Source organism: Phalaenopsis equestris, unplaced genomic scaffold (genome assembly GCF_001263595.1).
Source record: "Phalaenopsis equestris unplaced genomic scaffold, ASM126359v1 Scaffold000725, whole genome shotgun sequence".
Lineage (NCBI taxonomy): Eukaryota > Viridiplantae > Streptophyta > Magnoliopsida > Asparagales > Orchidaceae > Phalaenopsis > Phalaenopsis equestris.
Window position 1 is genome coordinate 263104 of NW_018165165.1, and position 13788 is coordinate 276891.

The 13788-nt window shown below is 30.2% G+C and overlaps 1 protein-coding gene across 1 annotated transcript in view; it reads right to left on the reverse strand.

The window, feature by feature from the left end:
• Positions 1–6348: 6348 nt before the first annotated feature.
• LOC110030482 (general transcription factor 3C polypeptide 3) overlaps positions 6349–13788 on the reverse strand; it is a gene marked incomplete in the record, with an annotated part of 67975 nt that continues 60535 nt past the window's right edge. Inside the window, 5 exon segments of the mRNA XM_020733210.1 lie at positions 6349–6618; positions 9189–9301; positions 9405–9595; positions 13255–13369; positions 13457–13583. Coding sequence (XP_020588869.1) covers positions 6352–6618; positions 9189–9301; positions 9405–9595; positions 13255–13369; positions 13457–13583 — 813 coding nt within the window.

The following is a 13788-nucleotide window of genomic DNA, read 5'->3' on the forward strand; positions in this document are numbered from 1 at the left end:
TTTTTAAACTTGCATCTTATGTATTTCCTTTTTTTTACCAAATCAACTATACAATTTCTCATTACTCAAAAGTAAGTTAAGATTTTTTTTTCAAGTTAATCAGTTAAATTGCTCTAATACTTTTGGTTTGGTGACCTAGTTTATCACTTTAAATGATTACTTATATTAAAATTTTTATTTTATTTTGAAAAGAGAAGTAATTATCCAAATTAGTTTGGATATTTTGTTGATTTTAAATTTTGAATTTAATTTTTTAATTCTAATATTACATGTATATATATTTTTACTTTCATTTAATTAATTATACTGAGTAGAATTCTCGAAGATGGGGAGAATTGATTCAACATATTGTATGATTATTTATATAAATAACGATCATATTTGGTATGGATAAAAATCAAATAATGAAATAAGATAAGGTCAAAAATGAAGAAAAAATTATAAGGATCAAGTGAATGCTAAAACACATTCAAACTCTCAAGCAAAAGCAAAATGTCTACTTACAAGATCCCAAAAAAATGGGCAATTAAGAGCCCATTCAAGGCCCATCACAGGAGACATATGAATAAGAAATATTTAAATTTATATTTCAATTTCAGTTTCTAGAAAGTTTATATTTTCAAACTTTGGGGCTTTTATAACTAGTCAGAAAAAAATAATAAACTAGAAAGGTGGTTAGTACCTTCCTCTATTAATACCACCAACCATTTCCTTTAAAATTTTCTCCTTTTTTATTGAATTTATTTATTATTATAATTCCTATAAATATGAATAATATGTAATAACTTTTGATCAATTGTTGAATGAGAATTTTCTCTCTTGTTGTCTGGTACTTGGTAGCTTCAAGTGTTGTCTTTCCTTTGGTGAGATTAGGTATTTATCTTTATTTTATTTATTTATTTATCATCTCTCGATAACACATACTCAAAATTTTCACCATCCCTCATATGCACCCTAAACATCTCTTAATATTAATCAAACAATTCTCATAACCATTCCAATACCCTTTTCATAGCTTGGCCAAGCTAGCACATATTAAGGTCTAGTCATATTATTTAGCCCTTAACACCATTGTAAACTCATTCAAAGCAAACCATTTAATACAAATTATAGGTACATATCCTAAGCTAACTACCAATAACCATTTCCAGTCATTTACCCAATCTTAAGCCACTTTACTAAAAGAGATGTTTCAAATAAGCCCAAACTAGCATCATCTAGACTAATCTTTGTATTTTGGCCGCCATTCCCTCATCAATCTTTCAAGAATTCACCAAAATCTCAACATTACATCTTTATACATAACACCGAACATCCATAGCAATTTTTAATACTTTATCTCATCAAAAAGCCACACACTTCCAACAAGAAGTTTGAATGATATTTTTCCAGGATACATAAATAATGAAAATGATATGGTCAATAAAAACACAATTGAGGCAACATTGTAGATTTAGGAAAGAAAATCATGGAATAAGATTGTTCGCACCACATGCATTAAAAAAGATGCAGGTTATGCAAGTGAGGTTATAAGATAGATCTTAAAATAAATGAGGCTATAATTATTATTATGGCTTATGTACTTAAATTTCTTGCATATTATGTAAATGAGGCTATGAAGTGACGTTAGAATCCATGCCTTTATGGAGATGAAAGTAATATAGATGAGATTGTGGCATGAAGTTACAATACAGTTGAACACACCCACAATGATTAACAGCCACACAAGAAGTTTGAGTTAATAGAAATACATATGGATGGGATGTTTAAATACTTTAATTGATAACAATAATTCTCAAGAGAGAATTGTTCCCATTAAATATATGAAAATTTTCAAAAACTAGAAAAATGTAGAGACAAATCATGAGCAAAATTACTTATAAAAGATTCAATAAATTTTTTTCTAATTTTAAAACAATTTCCAAAAAGAGATGTAGAGACAATCCTATTAAATTTTGGAATAGAAAAACCATCTTTCTTCCATACGCAGCAGGATTTAAGAAATATATTTTAGTCTTTTTCTTCCCTTGGAATAGTTTACGCAGCAGGATTTAAGAAATATATTTTAGTCTTTTTTTTTTTCCTTGGAATAGTTTATTTTTTTTTAATTAAAAAGATTAAACTATTTTTTGTGCTAGTCATTTAAATGTTTTGAGATGGTTAAAATATTCATTAATTCTTTTGAAAAATAATAAAATGCCATCAATGTATGTTATTAAATATTTAAAATAAGGATCAAAAAAATGTTTTATTATATTCTAGACTTTAGATAAATAAAATATTAAATTTGCAAAATAAATTATTTTTTTATTATTCTGATATAGAATGACTATTAAACACTACCATTGCCAGTCTCATGTTTGGATGTGAAAAGTGAAGGGTTGCGTGAGGTAGTCGAAAGACAGCGTAAAATTTGTCGAAAAAATCATGACATGCATTCTTTTGATTATTATGTAAGTGTTAGGGTGTCCTTTGGAAGCAACACGCTATATGATCTGAATACAGTGGAAGGTATGCAAGGGTCTCTACACTAGCGTCCTGGTGTAGTGTCAAATAAGCAAGGATTCCCACATTACAGACAGATGCAGGTAAAGAAATTAGTCATTGAAACTAATATTAGGATATGATCTTGGAATGCATGTACTCTCACATACAGGTACTCTCACTGGAAAATTAATGGAATTAGTTGATATTATGATTCATAGAAAGATAAATATCTTATGCATTCAAGGTAAATTGGTTGGTGAAAAGACTAAGGAGATTGATAATTTAGGTTTTAAACTTTGGTATTCAGGTAAGAGCAGTACTAGAAATGGTGTAGGCGTAATTATAGATAAGAGTTTGAAAGATAATGTTATAAAAATTAATGGAGTTGGAGATAGATTTATAGCCCTTAAAATTATTGTTGATACTAAGAATTTTAATATTATAAGTGCTTATGCTCCTCAAGTAGGTTTAGATATATGTTCTAAAGATAAAATCTGGAATGACCTAGAAGAGTTAATATACATGATACACTTCTAAAGATAAAATCTGGAATGACCTAGAAGAGTTTATATACATGATACATCTTGAAGAAAGAATTTTTATTGAAGGAGAATTAAATGAACATGTCAGTAGAGTGGTAGAAGATTTTAGAAATATTTATTGTAGCTATGGCTTTAGAGTGATTAATGAAGAAGGTAGAGTTATATTAGATTTTGCTTTAGCGTATGATTTTGTTATTGCTAATACTTTATTCAAGGAAAGAGATAAGCATATTATTATTTGTAAGAATGTATCAAATAAAACACAAATTGATTATTTTTATATGTGAAGGAGAGATCACCGAGAATGTAAAGATTGTGAGGTCATTCCAAGTGAGAATTTAAGTACTCAACATTGATTATTATTTCTAGATTTTAAGATGAAGAATTGTAAAATAAAGAATATTAGGAATTATCATCGTAGAATTAGATGGAGGTACCTAAAAGACACAAATAAAATTATTTTTACGAGTAAAATTCAAGATTTTAAAATTTGGAATGTTCATAAAAATGTAAATTCTATGTGGGATAAAGTAACAAACACTATTAAACAAGTGACAAAAGTTGTATCTGAAGAATCAAAAGAAAAAATTTCTATAAATAAAAATAGTCAGTGGTGGAATAATAATGTGCATGAAAAGATAAAATATAAGAAGTTATGTTATAAAAATCAGTTTAAATGTAAAAGCTTAGAGAACTGACAAAAATATCAAACGACTAGTATGGAGTCTAAGAGAACAATCTGTGACGCCAAAAAAATATATTTTAAGTAATATTTATAATATACAAAAAGAAAAGAAAAAGAAAGATTTAAGTGCATTAAAGATGAAAACCAAAAAGTTATTTTTTTTGGAAAAAGATTCAAAATATGTGGATGAGTTATTTGATAAAAATTTTAATGAAGTTTCAAAAAATACGATCGGCATTAGTGATCTTAATATAGTTAATAATAATAAAATATTTTAGTTTTACCCCCGCATTAGTAAAAATGAAGTTGAGGAGGCTTTAAGGAAAATCAAGGGTGGAAAGTTTAAAGGACCTGATGATAAATCAATTGAAGTGTGAAAATGTTTAGGATATTTTAAACTCTTTAGTATTATTTCAAAAACTAAAAATATGTCTGAGGAGTAGAGGAACAGTATTTTGGTCCCGTTTTTAAGAATAATTGAGATGCACAAGAGTGTGCAAATTATAAAGGAATTAAGATGATATGTGATTTATGTCGGACAGGACTACTACAGAAGTTATACATTTATTGAGAGGTTTGATGGAAAAGTTCAGAGATAATTAGTAGAGTCTAAATAACATTTTTAATGATTTAGAAAAAGCTTAGGAATAAGGTCTTAGGATAAGGTTCCAAGAGATAATTTGAAGAGTTCCTGAGAAGAAAGGTATTGATATGATTTATATTCAAGTCATTAAAAATATGTATACACGGGCTATTACTTGAATTCGAACAAGAGGAGGATTGACCAAATACTAGTTAATAATAATAAAATATTTTAGTTTTACCCCCTCATTAGTAAAAATGAAGTTGAGGAGGCTTTAACGAAAATCAAGGGTGGAAAGTTTAAAAGACCTGATGATAAATCAATTGAAATGTGGAAATGTTTAGGATATTTGAGAGTTTCTTGGCTTACTAAACTATTTAATATTATATTAAAAACTAAAAAGATGCCTAAGGAGTAGAGGAAGAGTATTTTGGTTCCCGTTTTTAAGAATAAAGGGAATGCACAAGAGTGTGCAAATTATAGAGGAATTAAGATGATATGCCATATTTTAAAATTATGGGAGAGCATAATTGAACATAAGTTAAAACGCATTACAAAGATTTCTCATAATCAATTTGGATTTATGTCGGACAGGACTACTACAGAAGTTATACATTTATTGAGAGGTTTGATGGAAAAGTTCAGAGATAATTAGTAGAGTCTAAATAACATTTTTAATGATTTAGAAAAAGCTTAGGAATAAGGTCTTAGGATAAGGTTCCAAGAGATAATTTGAAGAGTTCCTGAGAAGAAAGGTATTGATATGATTTATATTCAAGTCATTAAAAATATGTATACACGGGCTATTACTTGAATTCGAACAAGAGGAGGATTGACCAAATACTTTCCTATTAATGTTGGTTTACATCAGGGATCGACTTTAAGCCCATATCTTATTTGCTTTAGTTATGGATGACCTTACTGGACACCTATAGGAGGATGTACCGTGGTGTATGCTTTTTGCTGATGATATCCTTCTCATGGATAAAACGATAGAAAAATCTCAAGAAAAACTTGAATTATGGATGTCTACCTTGGAGTCTACATTGGAGTCTAAATGCCTTCATTTGAGTAGAACTAAAACTGAATAAATGGAATGTAATTTTAGTAGTACTAGCTCTAGTGACAGAAGTGTAAATTTGGGTGATCAAATTATTAAAAGGTGTGAATGATTAGTTTTCTCGGGTTTGTTTTTCAAAGCGATGGTGATATAGATGGGGATGTTAATAGTAGAATTCAAGTTGGTTGGTTGAAGTGGAGGAATGCTTCGGGCCTTTTGTGTGATAGAAAAGTACCGCTTAGACTGAAGGAAAATTTTATAAGATGGTGGTGAGAGTTGCAATGCTCTATGGCACTAAATGTTGCCTTTAAAAGAGAAACATAAAACTAAGTTAAGTGTTGTTAAGTGTTGCCGAGATGAGAATGATTAGGTTGATGAGTGAATTTACACTTACGAGACAAAATGTGGAATGAATTTACGAGTGATAGGGTTGGTGTAGCTCCAATGACAGACAAAATTAGAGAGTTGTCTTAGATGATTTGGCCACATTAAACGTCAACCATACGATAAGAATAAATGTTTTAGATTCGACTTATGTTGAGAAAGGCAGGAGAAGACCTAGGAAGACTTGAACATATTGTATAAAAAATCATCTTAATTTATTAGAATTAAATGAAAATATGACACTAAATAGGAAGCAATGGAGAAAAAGGATTCATGTAGCCTACCCCACTTAGTGGGATAAAAGGTTTTGTTGTTGTTGTTGTTGATATAGAATAACTACAAGCAAAACAAAAAAAAATAATCTAAAGTTAAAAATTTATATTACATTAACAAAAAATGCCATGATGACTACTTAAAAATGAAAAATGCATTTCATGCATAGGTTTACGCATGTTGCAAATGTAAATATCAAATTTTAGCTGTTAGATTTGCAAATATCTCAGAATTTTGTGGTATTTATGTGAGCTTTAGAGTAATAAAAAAATAAGAAAATAAAAAATAAGCAAAAGCAATTCATTTAAAATTAATGAAATAAATTAGTTGGTAAAATTTAAGGAGTACAATAAGTCTTCAAAATATTTCTAGCCAGATCTACAGCCCCACTTTTCTTGTAAATCAAATGTAAGTTAAATGCAGCCTCCATGTGAAGATTACAATAGCCTGGTTTAACACTCACTGGAGCACCTGGATCTTGATTAGGAAGCTTTGGAATGGGGTAGTCTTTCTGTTGAATTGCAAGAACCTTCTCATAATACAGAGCTGCCAATGTTACAAGGCCAACATGCTGATACGCTCTGGCAATGTTGTAAAGGGCTTCCTACAATACCAGTTGCATTGGAGAAATGAATAAAAGAATTAAGTAACAAAGAATATTAATGAAAAAAATTTAAGGAATTATGAAATATTGTAGACATAACCAAGGCAGTTAAAATGTTATATTCAGTTAGACTATCCTGCATCAGGCTAATCTGATACACAAGGCAGTTAAAATGTTATATTCAGTTAGACTATCAAAGTTTTCTAGTCTTTAAGCTAGAAAAAGAGAACAATGAGGACCTCAAAGTTTTCTAGTCTCATTAACATCTCCATTATGAGAAATAACCTCCATGGCTACTATAGAGCATCTATAAGATCTAGGCCAAGTCATCATACATCTCGCGATCATCATCGTAGTCACCTAAAAAGAAGAATAGGATGATGAAAACAATGCCTATCAAAGGGATGTGAAAAAGGGGGCATAAGGTATGAAGGGATCTAGTGCTGCAAATGAACCGAGCATTTAACAAGATACTTGTGGCTTAGCTTGTTTAAAACTCGTTCATAATATTTTTGATTGATTAATCGAATGCGTTTGAATACTTTCATAGGTACTCATTTACTAAATAAATAAGCTTGCACAACTTGTTTGCTTCATTTATATTTATGAACAAAATCATTTAAAACTCATGAACAAGATTGTCAACAACTCGTTTAAAGGTGCAATTATGATTCAGTTATAACTCATTCATGAGCAATATCACTTTCTTTTTAGGCTCAACGAGTATTGTTTGATATTGGCTTGTTTATTTTTTCTAACAAGGTGCTCGCATAGAGCTCAAGTAAGGCTTGATTAAAGGTTGATTAAGAGTAGCTTAAGTTTCGTTTATTTTGTTAAATGAGTTGTTCATTTATAAGCTCGATAAAACCCTATATGAATCGAGCTAGAATCGAGCTCGAGCCAAGCTCAAGGATGGTAGCCATAAACGAGCTCAAGCTCAAGCCGAGTTTTAAAAGCTCAAATCAAGCTCGAGTTGAGCTCGAACAGGCACTTGCTCGGTTCGGCTTGGTTCATTTGCAGCCCTAAGAACATCACCTTCCTCATATGGGTGATCATGAACTGAATTGGTCTTTAGTGGTGGTGCTAGCCGAACAACTCTATGTTTTAATGGCTTTTATCTAGCTTGAGACAAATGATAAATTTGTTCATGTTTTAAGATGAGGTCTTCTATTTGCAAGTAAACTTGTTAGGATCATCACACCTACAATTTGAAGTTTTACCTTGGTAGCTATTCTGTAATTTAACCATGTTAGTTAACATTATTATATTGTTTCTAGATTTATAATTAATGAGTTAAATTATCCTTTCATCCAGCCTAATCTCATGTCATTCATCATCATGGAGTTTTAAGAAACCAGTGTGTTTAAATACTTCATCCATGGTCTAAAAGTGGATCCTAAAGAGATTGAAAATGAAATCCATAAAACAATCAAGATGCTGAAAGGCAACAACCTGAAAAGGAAGATCCACAACCTGCCTACACTGAAGGTAGAGAAGTTAAAAATACTCAAATTTAAGGACTATTTTTCTTGGAATTACATAGACGTAGCTGTTAGGATGACAATGCACAAACTTTTCATCTGTTCTCGAGTGACATTAGAAAAAAAAAAAAAAAAAAATCTAAGGAGAATGAGATTGGATATTGAGAAAGCAATCAGAGATACTTGGAAGCTTGATGAAAATAATTTCATTAAGAAAGAAAGAATTTGTTAATGGAATGCAAACTTCGTCCCAAAATGGATACTGAGAAGGTAATCATGAAATCTATCTAGAGAATGAACTTCCCGTACATCTAAAACATTCATAATGGGTCATAAGGCTAGGCTGCAAACTAGTCATGATGGAGGCCACAAAAATAAAAAAGTAAACATATTTTGTGCCCCCGGTGATATTCACTACTGAAAAATAATGCCTTTCACATCAAAAATTGTTAGAAGCACAAAAAAATGGCTATGAAGTATACATTGGATGGCTTCATACACGTATATGAAAGCATCTAAACGATCTTAAGATTCTACTCAAACAAATCAAATTAAGGCTGTAGGAAGTCTCATCCCAAATCAATTATCCTTATTATTGCACATATTCTGCATGAATCAAGATTTTAACATTAAATATATATATATATATATATATATTATTAATAACTACCACTAATCAAGATTTTAACATTAAATATATATATATATATTATTAATAACTACCACACAGGAAAATATCTCAATTATACTCACAAAAACACCCTAAGAGCATTTTTTTAAAAGCACATACTAAGTTACCAAAAGCGTGTTGGTTACTTCTACAAACTTCGCATTTTCTTCTTGAGGTACTTCATTCAACATGGTCGAAAGGTATATTTTTAACAAAATAATCAATACTAATGTTCATCAAAAAAAAGTTAGGCGACCTTATTTGGTCATTTAGCTGCTAAAGAGCTCATCCATAAATACACTAAAAATACTTCCCGTTCATCAATTTTTTATGTTGCTATAGAAAAACTGGACTAATTCTAAAAAAAAAATAATAGATAACTAAAAGCATGAAAATCATATAAAGAATTTGCAGCAAACCTGATTATTATTACAGATACGTAGATAGTTGTAGAGGAAAGCAAAACCTTGGACCACACACTGAAGCTTATTCTGAACCCTAAAACCAAGGGCAAGGTTGATCAAAGCAGTGCCTGGCATGCATATGAAAGGATTGACGGGAAAACATTAATACCAAAGAATGAATCTAGACTCATCGAGTAAAATATAATTTGGAAGCATTTAAAAATGACATACCAACACAAAGATTTATTAGTGGATTCTCAGGCTGAAGTTTGTAAGCTAGAAGATATTCCTCAGCAGCAGCCTGGTGCATGCTTTGCATGGTACATTGATTTCCATTAATAATCATTGGAGGTAGACAGTCTTTGTGCATGACTCTCATTTGATGCAAAAACTTGAGATGTTTTCCAAATTTATTTTGAAATCTATTAAACAAGCAAGATGCATGTATTAGCCAAGCTAAGTTAACTAATTCACTTCATAAAATATGAAGATGGATAGTTGAATGTAGTGTCAATGTGGATTAACATCAAATGTATATTAAGCAAATAGTGAACTTATCGCAGTCAGACAAAAGCATAGTAAGCTCTTGGTGCAACAATAGCATGGCTAAATCCTACAACAAAAAATATTATTTAAATTTATATAGCTCGCTAAAGATGACCATCAGTGAAATAGCAATGTGGCAAATGCTAAGAAGCAATATAGGATGCATCATATCTCAAAAGGAATAGCGTTATAAACTTTAATTTGTTGGCACGCTAAAACAAATATAACTCATTTTTATTAGTATTCTTGAAATTTCTAGTTTGTTGGACTGGACATCACACAATGCTATTATGTAATGTAATTTCTTGGAGTTAACATATATGGTAGAGTAATGTAATAGTCAAAAATTACTTGTGAAAATCTGACCTTGGATTCTTGTCATAATTGTTTTCTTTTCCCATCTCAATTTTGAGTTGAAATGAACTCAATTTGTGCTGGTATTGTTTGTCTCAATAAATTTTCTGTAGATTAAACTTGTTAATCTCCAATACTTGTTGAGAATTTGGCTAGTTAAGGAAGTTATTTTACTTGAAAAGTCTATTTACTTTTCATGGGATTATGTTAATTTAATCATTCTATTGTATACTAGCCTAAGTAACAATAACAAAATCAAATTAATAATTCTATGAGAAATAATCAAACTTCCAAGTAAAATAAATCTTAAACAGATCACATCTCAACAAATAAAAATGAACAGGTTTCACCAAAAAGAAATTTTGTTCAAATAGACAATCTAATAAAACACAAATTTATTTTCTTATGAGAAGAAAAACTTGTCGAGAATGTAAAGATTATAAGATCATTCTAAGTGAGAATTTAAGCACTCAACATCGATTATTAATTCTAGATTTTAAGATGAAGAGCTGTAAAAAAAAAAAAAAACTAGGAATCCTTGTTGTTGAATTAAATGGGATCACCTAAAGAACACAAATAAAATTATTTTTATGAGTAAACTTCAAGATTTCAAGATTTGAGATGTTCATGAAGAAGCAAATTTTATGTGGGATAAAATAACAAACACCATTAAACAAGTGGTAAAAAATGTACTTGGAGAATCAACAGAATAAGTTTTTATAAATAAAAATAATTGATGGTGGAATAATAATATGCAAGAAAGGATAAAATATAAGAAGTTATGTTATCAAAAATGCTTTAAATGTAAAAACTTAAAAAACTGGGAAAAATATAAAATGACCCGTAGGAAGTTTAAGAGACCAATTTGTGACGCTAAAAATTATGTTTTTAGTGATCTTTATAATATATTACATACTAATGAAGGTGAAAAATATATGTATAAACTAGTCAAACAAAGAGAAAAGAGAAGTAAAGATGTAACTCAAGTAAAGTGCATTAAAGATGAAAATAAAAAAGTTTTATCTTAGAAAAAGATATTCAATCAAGTAAAGTGCATTAAAGATGAAAATCAAAAAGTTTTATCTTAGAAAAAGATATTCAGCATAGGTGGGTTTGTTATTTTGATAAACTTTTTAATGAAGTTTATGAAAAAAACGATCGACCTTAGTGATCTTAATTTCGTTAATAGTAATAAAATATTTTATTTCAACTGTCGCATTAGTAAAAAAGAAGTTAAGGCTTTAAAGAAAAACCAAGGGTGGAAAGTTTGTAGGACTTGATGATATCCCAATTGAAGTGTGGAAATATATAGAAGATTTGAGAGTTTCTTGGCTTACTAAACTCTTTAATACTATTTTAAAAACTAAAAAGACAAGAGTGTGCAAATTATAGAGGAATTAAGTTGATGTGTCATACTTTAAAATTATGAGAGAGGGTGATTGAAAATAGGTTAAGACATATTACAAAGATTTCTCATAATCAATTTTGATTTATGTCAGGCAGGTCTATTATGAAAGCTATACATTTATGGAGAGGTTTGATGGAGAAGTTCAGAGAGAATTAAGGATGATCTACATCTGATTTTTATTGATTTAGAAAAAAACTTATGATAAGGTTCCAAAAGTTTGGAGAATTCTAGAGAAGAGAGATGTTGATATGACTTATATTCAAGTCATTAAAGATATGTATACTAGAGTTGTTACTTGTGTTCGAACAAAAGGAGTATTAACCAAATATTTTCCTATGTCAGTTGGATTATATCAGGGATCGACTTTGAGCCCATATCATTTTGCTATATTTATGGATGCTCTTACTGGACATTTACAGGAGGATGTGCCTTGGTGTATGCTTTTCGCTGATGATATCCTTCTAGTGGATAAGACTAGAAAGAAAGCTTGGGAAAAACTTGAATTATGGAGGTCTACATTAGAGTCTGAGGCCTTCGTTTGAGTAGAACTAAAACTGAATACATGAAATATAATTTTATTAGTAGTAGCTCAAGTGACAGAGTTATAACTATGGGTGATCAAATTACTAAAAGGTGTGAACGTTGTAGGTCTATTGTTCAAAGTGATGGTGATATAGATGGGGATATTATTAGTAGAATTCAAGTTGGTTGGTTGAAGTGGATGAATGCTTTGGGCCTATTGTGTGATAGAAAAGTATCGTTTAAACTGAAAGGAAGATTTTATAAGATGGTAGTGAGACCTGCAATGCTCTATGACGCTAAATGTTGACCTTTAAAAGAGAAGCATAAAACTAAGTGAAGTGTTGCCGAGATGAGAATGCTTAAGTAGATGAGCGGCTTTACACTTAGAGACAAAATGCGAAATGAATATATCTATGATAAGTTTGGTGTAGCTCCAATGCTTGGGCCTATTGTGTGATAGAAAAGTATCGTTTAAACTGAAAGGAAGGACAATTAGAGACAAAATGCGAAATGAATGTATACGTGAAAGGGTTGGTGTAGCTCTAGTAACAAACAAGATTAGAGAGAATCATCTTAGATGGTTTGGTCCAATTAACGTCGCCCATCTGATGATCTAGTTAGGAGAGTAGATGTTTTAGATTCGACTTATGTTAAGAAAGGTAGAGATAGACCTAGAAAGGCTTGGGCATATTGTATAAAAAATAATCTTTATTTATTAAAGCCAAATGAAAATATAACACTAAATAGGACACAATGGAGAAAAGGATTCATGTAGCCGACCCCACTTAGTGGGATAAAGGCTTGTTGTTGTTGTGAATCCAAGGCCAACTTGCCACGTGTTTTTTTGGATATTACATTACTCTATCATATCTAGTAAATCCAAGAAATAACACCTCAGAATAGCATATTGTGGCATCCAATCCAACAAACTTGCAATTTTAAGAAAGACAATCCAAATTAGTAATATTTGTTTATGGGTGCCAACAAATTAAATTTAATAGCTCTATTTCTTCTGAGATATGGAATTTTCTATGTTGGCCATTAGCATATACTGCATTGCTATTCCAATGATGGTATTCTTTGATGAGCTATACAAGGTTAAATAACATATTTTCTTGTAAGATTTAGCAATATCTTTTATATAAAATTAATTGATAACTTCCATCTTCTTGCAATTGTTAGAAATATAAAAAGCATCTACCCAAAAGTAAAATAGCACATAGAAAAACATATGCACTTAGTCAAAATTACCTTAAAATAACTTCATAATATGAGTTCCAAGCAAAAATGCTGTAAGGATGTTGTTTCACCACATTCCGCGCATAATCATATGCATGCTTTGGATCTGGAGTAACGTATGCTATTTCTGTAGCAAGAGAAATAAAATTAAAGCAAACAACATTCAACAAATTTACAAACATGAATCAGTTATAGATTACAGGCATGAACTCACTGGCCCCCAACGATTGAAGCTCTTCCTTTTTCACAGCAGATACTCTGTCGTTTGGGAACCTCGTTACAAGATTTACAATCTCTAGTGCTTCTGAATAACGATGCAAGGATACCAAAGTTTTGCATAGCTGTGAATGGTTATGGAAGGTAAATAGAGACAAATCTTTTTTACTTGATGGAATAAACATTTTTTAATTGGAATAATTTTTTTTAAAAAAAAATGTAGAAAAATAGTACTAAAATAACATGTGCATAAGTATGCTGGCCAAAAGAACAAGTCCTTTCTTAAAACATGAGGCCCAAAAATCAAATAGAATAGTACTTGCCTATGGA